This window comes from Staurois parvus, unplaced genomic scaffold (genome assembly GCF_062004578.1).
Source record: "Staurois parvus isolate SC_StPar_1 unplaced genomic scaffold, SC_StPar_1.0 ptg000611l, whole genome shotgun sequence".
NCBI lineage: Eukaryota > Metazoa > Chordata > Amphibia > Anura > Ranidae > Staurois > Staurois parvus.
Genome location: NW_028318407.1, coordinates 557405 through 567146, shown reverse-complemented (window position 1 = coordinate 567146; position 9742 = coordinate 557405). Strand labels below are relative to the sequence as shown.

The following is a 9742-nucleotide window of genomic DNA, read 5'->3' as shown; positions in this document are numbered from 1 at the left end:
TATGGCCTCCCATTGCTGCTGCCAGGCCCGTAATCTGCCATGGGCCCCTGTACCGCCTCCTCATGCTGCTGCCAGGTCCACAGTGTGTCATGGGTACCTGTACGGCCTCCCATTGCTGCTGTCTCCATCGCCACACTCTGCCATGTGCCACTTTCAGGTCTCCTCACTCTGCTGGTGGGTTCCATTTTCTCATAGGGTGCTGTATGGCCTCCCATTGCTGCTGCCAGGCCCGTAATCTGCCATGGGCCCCCGTACCGACTCCTCATGCTTCTGCCAGGCCCGTAATCTGTCATGGGCCCCTCTACCGCCTCCTCATGCTGCTGCCAGGTCCACAGTGTGTCATGGGTCCCTGTACGGCCTCCCATTGCTGCTGTCTCCATCGCCACACTCTGCCATGTGCCACTTTCAGGTCTCCTCACACTGCTGGTGGGTTCCATTTTGTCATAGGGTGCTGTATGGCCTCCCATTGCTGCTGCCAGGCCCGTAATCTGCCATGGGCCCCCTTACCGACTCCTCATGCTGCTGCCAGGCCCGTAATCTGTCATGGGCCCCTGTACCGCCTCCTCATGCTGCTGCCAGGTCCACAGTGTGTCATGGGTCCCTGTACGTCCTCCCATTGCTGCTGTCTCCATCGCCACACTCTGCCATGTGCCACTTTCAGGTCTCCTCACACTGCTGGTGGGTTCCATTTTGTCATAGGGTGCTGTATGGCCTCCCATTGCTGCTGCCAGGCCCGTAATCTGCCATGGGCCCCTGTACCGCCTCCTCATGCTGCTGCCAGGTCCACAGTGTGTCATGGGTCCCTGTACGGCCTCCCATTGCTGCTGTCTCCATCGCCACACTCTGCCATGTGCCACTTTCAGGTCTCCTCACACTGCTGGTGGGTTCCATTTTCTCATAGGGTGCTGGCAGATTACGGGCCTCCCATTGCTGCTGCCAGCCCTAATCTGCCATGGGCCCCTGTACCGCCTCCTCATGCTGCTGCCAGGTCCACAGTGTGTCATGGGTCTCTGTACGGCCTCCCATTGCTGCTGTCTCCATCGCCAAACTCTGCCATGTGCCACTTTTAGGTCTCCTCACACTGCTGGTGGGTTCCATTTTGTCATAGGGTGCTGTATGGCCTCCCATTGCTGCTGCCAGGCCCGTAATCTGCCATGGGCCCCTGTACCGCCTCCTCATGCTTCTGCCAGGTCCACAGTGTGTCATGGGTACCTGTACGGCCTCCCATTGCTGCTGTCTCCATCGCCACACTCTGCCATGTGCCACTTTCAGGTCTCCTCACACTGCTGGTGGGTTCCATTTTGTCATAGGGTGCTGTATGGCCTCCCATTGCTGCTGCCAGGCCCGTAATCTGCCATGGGCCCCCGTACCGACTCCTCATGCTGCTGCCAGGCCCATAATCTGTCATGGGCCCCTGTACCGCCTCCTCATTCTGCTGCCAGGTCCAGAGTGTCTAATGGGTCCCTGTACGGCCTCCCATTGCTGCTGTCTCCATCGCCACACTCTGCCATGTGCCACTTTCAGGTCTCCTCACACTGCTGGTGGGTTCCATTTTGTCATAGGCTGCTGTATGGCCTCCCATTGCTGCTGCTAGGCCCGTAATCTGCCATGGGCCCCCGTACCGACTCCTCATGCTGCTGCCAGGCCCGTAATCTGTCATGGGCCCCTGTACCGCCTCCTCATGCTTCTGTCAGGTCCAGAGTTTCTCATGGGTCCCTGTACGGCCTCCCATTGCTGCTGTCTCCATCGCCACACTCTGCCATGTGCCACTTTCAGGTCTCCTCACACTGCTGGTGGGTTCCATTTTGTCATAGGGTGCTGTATGGCCTCCCATTGCTGCTGCCAGGCCCGTAATCTGCCATGGGCCCCCGTACCGACTCCTCATGCTGCTGCCTGGCCCGTAATCTGTCATGGGCCCCTGTACCGCCTCCTCATGCCGCTGCCAGGTCCACAGTGTGTCATGGGTCCCTGTACGGCCTCCCATTGCTGCTGTCTCCATCGCCACACTCTGCCATGTTCCACTTTCAGGTCTCCTCACACTGCTGGTGGGTTCCATTTTGTCATAGGGTGCTGTATGGCCTCCCATTGCTGCTGCCAGGCCCGTAATCTGCCATGGGCCCCCGTACCGACTCCTCATGCTGCTGCCAGGCCCGTAATCTGTCATGGGCCCCTGTACCGCCTCCTCACTCTGCTGCCAGGTCCAGAGTGTCTCATGGGTCCCTGTACGGCCTCCCATTGCTGCTGTCTCCATCGCCACACTCTGCCATGTGCCACTTTCAGGTCTCCTCACACTGCTGGTGGGTTCCATTTTGTCATAGGGTGCTGTATGGCCTCCCATTGCTGCTGCTAGGCCCGTAATCTGCCATGGGCCCCCGTACCGACTCCTCATGCTGCTGCCAGGCCCGTAATCTGTCATGGGCCCCTGTACCGCCTCCTCATGCTTCTGCCAGGTCCAGAGTGTCTCATGGGTCCCTGTACGGCCTCCCATTGCTGCTGTCTCCATCGCCACACTCTGCCATGTGCCACTTTCAGGTCTCCTCACACTGCTGGTGGGTTCCATTTTGTCATAGGGTGCTGTATGGCCTCCCATTGCTGCTGCCAGGCCCGTAATCTGCCATGGGCCCCCGTACCGACTCCTCATGCTGCTGCCAGGCCCGTAATCTGTCATGGGCCCCTGTACCGCCTCCTCATGCCGCTGCCAGGTCCACAGTGTGTCATGGGTCCCTGTACGGCCTCCCATTGCTGCTGTCTCCATCGCCACACTCTGCCATGTTCCACTTTCAGGTCTCCTCACACTGCTGGTGGGTTCCATTTTGTCATAGGGTGCTGTATGGCCTCCCATTGCTGCTGCCAGGCCCGTAATCTGCCATGGGCCCCTGTACCGCCTCCTCATGCTGCTGCCAGGTCCACAGTATGTCATGGGTCCCTGTACGGTCTCCCATTGCTGCTGTCTCCATCGCCACACTCTGCCATGTGCCACTTTCAGGTCTCCTCACACTGCTGGTGGGTTCCATTTTGTCATAGGTGCTGTATGGCCTCCCATTGCTGCTGCCAGGCCCGTAATCTGCCATGGGCCCCCGTACCGACTCCTCATGCTGCTGCCAGGCCCGTAATCTGTCATGGGCCCCTGTACCGCCTCCTCATGCTTCTGCCAGGTCCAGAGTGTCTCATGGGTCCCTGTACGGCCTCCCATTGCTGCTGTCTCCATCGCCACACTCTCCCATGTGCCACTTTCAGGTCTCCTCACACTGCTGGTGGGTTCCATTTTGTCATAGGGTGCTGTATGGCCTCCCATTGCTGCTGCCAGGCCCGTAATCTGCCATGGGCCCCCGTACCGACTCCTCATGCTGCTGCCAGGCCCGTAATCTGTCATGGGCCCCTGTACCGCCTCCTCATGCTGCTGCCAGGTCCAGAGTGTGTCATGGGTCCCTGTACGGCCTCCCATTGCTGCTGTCTCCATCGCCACACTCTGCCATGTGCCACTTTCAGGTCTCCTCACACTGCTGGTGGGTTCCATTTTGTCATAGGGTGCTGTATGGCCTCCCATTGCTGCTGCCTCCACCGCCACACTGTGGCTCCACACTCTGGTTTTGGCCCCGTGACTGCCCAAATGAGTGAAGTGTGCGGTGATTCTAAGATCGACGGCACTCATCTGCATGTCATACTGACTGACAGTATTATTTCTCTTCCCCAGCAGACTCCAAGGGCATTTAAATTAAAGGTACAGTGTTCTGCACTAATATAAAGGCTCTCTGAAGCCTAGAAACACCCTTTTATAAGTTAAATTCGCAGCGAATATATTCGACTCGAATCAATTTTTTTCCACAAATTCGCCGAATCAGCCAAATCGAATTTTTGAATAATTTGCTCATCTCTAGTGACTAACGTCTCCATGCGGTCCTCAAGATGAGTGCAGCGAGTATGAAACATCTGGACTGCTTGGGTTAGAGTTGCCATATGCTGGCAGATATCCTCCAGGGAGGCCGGGCCTCTTCCTGACTATGTCATGGCCTCAAGGTACTGTTACGGATCCGCCAGGTGGTGCCTCTGCCTCTGGCAATCCCACCAGTGACAGAGGGAACCTCTGGGGATGAGTGTACACCAGCAGAGAGCCAGATGTGAGGAGGCCGGCAGGACCAGGCAGGATAAACCGGCGGTTGTCACCGTGGGGAATGGCGAGGTACAGAAACGGCAGGCAGAGAGTGGTGAGGTCACACGCAGGGTCAGTATCGAAGTCAGTCCGCAGAATGGTCAAACTATCCGGGGGTTGGGATAGGAGAAGGCAGCGTAGTCAGGGGCAATCCGGGTCAGAGCTGGAGCAGGCAGAAGGTCAAACAATCCGGGTCTGTAATCACAGGGCACAGGAAACTTCAGGTAAAAGGTCAGACCTTGCGGCAATTTGTGACAGTGCAGGGCATCTTTAAATATCGCGCCCTGCACTGTCATTGGCCGCCCAGGACGCGCCCACGGCTCCAACTGCGCATGCGCGGCATCCTGTCAGCCGTGGCCCGCCTGGTGCTTGTGTCCCGGCGTGAGCCGCTGCTAGTGCGCGTGCGCCGGGGACGGAGCCGAGGCGGTCCCTGACACCCATGGACCAGGGGTGGACTGACAACTCATGGGGCCCCCGGGCAATAGGGGATCATGGGGCCCCTGTGTCCTTGCCCAAACTCACAAAAGCCTATGAAAAAGGTACCAGGGGCATCTTATGGGGCCCCCTACTGACCCCGGGCCCTCGGGCAGTGCCCGAGTTTCCAAATGGTCAGTCCGCCCCTGCCATGGACCATGGAAGATTAAGCAGAAAGAAAGATCTCCATAGCGCAATATGTTATTTTATTAAATATAAAGGCCAGATAAATAGCTCACATGCTCCTAGTAGTCTACAAGCGGTTCCCCCATATCCTATGGGTGTATTAGGAAATCACGATGGCGAGATAGATAAGTTGTGTGCACATGTATTATCATTTTTAGCCACTTGGGGGCAGACTGGTTTTATCTGATTTGGTTTACACATATAATATTATTAAGCACTAGTCACTTTGTTTTTTTGTTATATATATTTGTATAAAATGATTTGTTCTTTTGTATAGTACCCTTATAGCAGAGCGCTTCATCCAGTATTGAATATTATTTTTCTGCGTCCTACGGTATAGGGTATAGATGATAGCAGCGAGCTAGATTTAGGCATTCTGTGGAGCGCAGGAGGATATTTATACTGTACATTGTTAGTTGCACTAGATACAGGTTTGAAACTTAAATATTGACATTTGCATTTCCACTTTGTGGTGTTTTTTGGAAAAATGTGGCTCTGTCAGCAAATTTCACATTTGTCATTTTAAAAAATATGGTGCTGCTTGTAAATTTTAGGCATTCTGTCAGTATTTTTTACTTCAGCGGGTTGGCAACACTGGTTGTGGTGAAGAAACGCGGCATGGTTTTGCACATGTGAATACCGCCTCAGTGTTCCAGATATGCATTAGCTTTTCTGACACTACATGAAGGAATATTTGGGTGTTCGCTTGGTTTCTGTACAATCAGGACTGTTTGGGTAAGCCCCCCCCCCCCCCGGTTGTGGCACCAATTGTATCATTTGAATGCTCTCCGCCTCCTAGCTGAGACATATATTTATTGATGGGTGTGTGTGGACTGTGCAACAATGTAACCTGATTGGCACTCATACATCAGGAATACAGATAAAAATGAAGGGTATTATACCTGTCACACCAATGATGTGATATTCTTCCTTAAATGCCCGTGTGGATTGGATACAATGCAACAGAGAGAACCACACGAAAAGTAAAAGATCATTTTGAAAGACACAAATACTCTACTAGGGAGGGGTTTGCGTAATTATCCATTGATGACATTTTGTGAAGCATGCACATTCCTTTTTGCAATTAAAATTTATGGAAAATGACCGTGTACCTAAAAATAGCACAGGAGACCGTAGAGAACTGACAATAAAGAATTACAGGGGGTTTTTTTGTTTTAATTGAGCACTTGAACACTTTACGACCTCCTAGTTTAAATTCTGATTTTGATTTACATTTGATTCTCTGTTTAGAGTATATGAGGGACCTATTATTGATACCATTTGGTTGAAACATCTACTTTTTTTTTTTTTTCTTTGGCATAAATAGTATTTGGCTGGCCTGAACGATCGGTTATTTAGATCGAGGATACATTCTTCCTCCACTGTCCAGAGAAGAGGTTTTCTAAGATTTGTGTGTTTTGTATAATTATGTATTTGCTAATTGATACAAAGTCTTCACTTCCTGTGTACATATATATCATTTAACCAGTTGCCCTCCACCCTATAGCAGAAGTACTGCTATAGGGCGGCAGGGCTGAGCACATTCATGTATATATACGTGATTTTGTATTTGTGGGTAGGGTGCGTGCACACGCATGCACACTATCCACACCGCTATTGGCTGATGGGGATGTCAATCAACAGGTCTGGGCTTGGACTCGGTGATCATCGGTAGGGCTGTGAGGGGAGAGACCTGTGTGTAAACTACACAGGTATCTCTACTGTCAGCAAGGACATGCTGCTTTGTATTTCTCTGCACAGCATTTCTCCCGAGTAACACGGCACACAGGTAACCCTTTGATCGCTCTAGATGTTAACCCCTTCAAGCCCGTTGTCATTAATACAGTGTCAGGGCTTTTCATTAGCACCGATCACTGTATTGGTGTCACTGGGGATGTCAGTGACACCAAGTCAGTCCCCCCCCCCAGTGTCAGAATGTTCGCCGCAGTCCCGCTATAAGTCGCTGATCACCGCCATTACTAGTATAAAAAAAATACAAATCCCAGTATCTATACCGCCATTTGTTGACGCTATAACTTTCACGTAAATTAATATAAAGTAATATAAAAATTAATACATAATTACTGGGGGTTTTTTTTTAGCAAAGACATAGAGCAGAATACATTTTGGCCTAAATTTATGAAAAAATCAGATTTTTAATTTTTTTTTTATCGGACATGTTTTATAGCAAAAAGTCAAAAAGTGTTTTTTTTTTCAAAATTGTCGGTCTTGTTGTTTATAGCACAAAAAAATAAAAACCGCACAGGCGACCAAATACCATCCAAAGAAAGCTCTATTTGTAGGGGAAAAAAGGACATACATTTCAACGGGTGCAGCGTTGCACGACCGCGCAATTGTCAGTTAAAGTAACGCAGCGCTGTATCACAAAAAATGGGCTGGTCAGGAAAGGGGGGAAATCTTCTGGAGGGCGAGTGGTTAACATGTTACATTTTTCATGCTTCTTACCTGAAGAACAGAAGACTTTCCGGGAAAGCTTCTATTTACTGAAATAATGTCACCTGATCTTCTGACATAAATTCACAGAGTGCTGCAATCATGGACTTTGCTTTAATTTATATATATATATCATGAAATGAATAGATTGACTGACTTTGCAAAAAATGAAAAGCCATGTGCACTACAGAAATGAATGTGTGTATGTGAGTGTGCATTTGTCCTTCTGTGTGTGCCCCCCCATCCCGCCCCGGGGGTTCTTCTTCTCATACCCCAGCCCAGTATATCTCATACACAGACACACAGATCACTGCCATACAAAGCCATTTATTTCTAGAGAGAGAAAAGCAGAACAAAGATTTTCATGTTACAGGAGAGGATCTGACATCTGATCTGATCAATAGGAAGATTATTGATGAACCTCCAACTAATCAATGTCACTTTCCTGGGATCAGATGAATGGAATTCCAGAATGTTTACAATGGATCCATTCCAGAGATCCAATGACTGAAATCCATTCATCCTACAGAACAGATTTATTGACCAACCTTCCCGGAATTCTGTGTGTGGAATGTCCATATCACAGATTGTTCCCGGGAAAGAAGTCATTATTGATGGGACAGAAGAAGATCCACATCCTCTATACAAGTCATCCTCCATTTCTAATAAACATCACCTATTCCCCAATGGAAACATTTGTATCTGTACAGAGATCTGATCTCTGTGTGTATGGAGTGAGCGCAGTGTCTGGATGATGACAGAGAAGGAAACATTGTGAGATCATCAGAAACACTGCGACACCCACCTAGTCACCTCATTTACTTGGTTATATAAAAGTAACATTGCAACAACAGAATTGTTAAGGAAAGACAATTTCTTTACCTTCAATCATGTTATTTGTTACATCAATTCAATAAAAAGAAATGTGAGCTGTATAAAAAGTCTTACGAATTTAGAAGCTTTAGAAAGGTAACCTTGTCTTAGTCTATATTTGATCCTGGGTTGGGTTCTCATCAGGTCCGGTTGGCAGAATTACAACACATGATGAAGTGAAATGTATAGCTAATTTAGTTCAACAGAGATCTTTCCAGGCTGATCTCTTCTTCCTGACAGTTTATTAAGAAAATGTATTTCATGGAACTTAGATGGAATCATTTTGGGTTCTCTCACCCATAGAGGACAATGATTTAGTCACTGGAAGTCTGCATCAGATCAGAGTTAGTGTTATGGGTGGAGTTCTTCATCAGATCGGAATTATTGTTATGGGTGATCTTCATCAGATCAGAATTGGTGTTACAGGTGGAGATCTTCATCAGATCAGAATTGGTGTTTTATTGGGTGGAGGTCTTCATCACATCAGGATTGCTGTTCCCTGGAAGTCTCCATCAGATCAGAGTTGGTGTTACGGGTGGAGATCTTCATCAAATCAAAATTGGTGTTTTATGGGTGGAGGCCTTCATCACATCAGGATTGCTGTTCTCTGGAAGTCTCCATCAGATCAGAGTTGGTGCTACGGGTGGAGGTCTTCATCAAATTAGAATTGGTGTTTTATGGGTAGAGGTCTTCATCAAATTAGAATTGGTGTTTTATGGGTGGAGATCTTCATCACATCAGGATTGCTGTTCTCTGGAAGTCTCCATCAGATCAGAGTTGGTGTTCTCTGGAGATCTTCATCAGATCAGAATTGGTGTTTTATAAGTGGAGGTCTTCATCACATCAGGATTGGTGTTCTCTGGAGGTCTCCATCAGATCAGAGTTGGTGTTCTCTGAAGATCTTCATCAGATCAGGATTGGTGTTACAGGAATTAGGGCTCTCTGTAACAGGCAGGCCATCAGAAATCAGCAGAATAGAAGGCGATGCAGAGAGAAGCACACTGCTCAGCATTTCATGGTAAGGTGGTGGAGAGAGGGACAGTCCACCACATCTCACTTGGGAGCCTCTTGAGCCTAATATGTCTCATAAGGCTGCACAGGCTTTAGGGAGTTTACTCTATTATTCCAGCCAAAATCACAATAATTTTCCATTTCATCTCCTGCCAGAGCGACCATCTGTTCACCTGTGTAATAATCCCCAGTATACAGGATCCAGGCCCCACTGACCTCTTTGTGTGAGGAAGCCATGTTATCAAATCCATAGGGCTTTAGAGAATCTGTAGGCCTCTCCAGGGTTACGGATCTCCCATCATATTTGACGTGCTCAAACAGCGTAATCTTGGGATTATACAGACCGCCCTTCACACATCTCACAGAGCTGATTTTATTCTCAAATGCTGGGATGGAGACGTAGTGGCCTGCTTTGAAGCATTTAAAGTCCCCTTTATAACCGGTTTCGCTGAAAACAAACCATGGGTCTCCATGGACTTTGAGAGATTGGGCTCTCTTCAGGAATCCAACAAATTTCAGATCATCATTGTCTTGCTGTATACACACAGAGGCTCCCTTGAGATCTGGGAACTGGAACAGCTCAATAGTGTTCAT

At 49.2% G+C, this 9742-nt stretch overlaps 1 protein-coding gene across 1 annotated transcript; it reads right to left on the bottom strand.

The window, feature by feature from the left end:
• Nucleotides 1-9211: 9211 nt before the first annotated feature.
• Nucleotides 9212-9742, bottom strand: LOC149449595 (epidermal differentiation-specific protein-like). Its single transcript, XM_089693045.1, has one exon. It carries the CDS (start codon nucleotides 9740-9742, stop codon nucleotides 9212-9214), a length of 531 nt encoding a protein of 176 aa, XP_089549171.1.

What these genes read in the sequence shown, in the direction of transcription:
- LOC149449595 (XM_089693045.1), bottom strand. Translation starts at nt 9,742, where the DNA reads ATGAACACTATTGAGCTGTTCCAGTTCCCAGATCTCAAGGGAGCCTCT.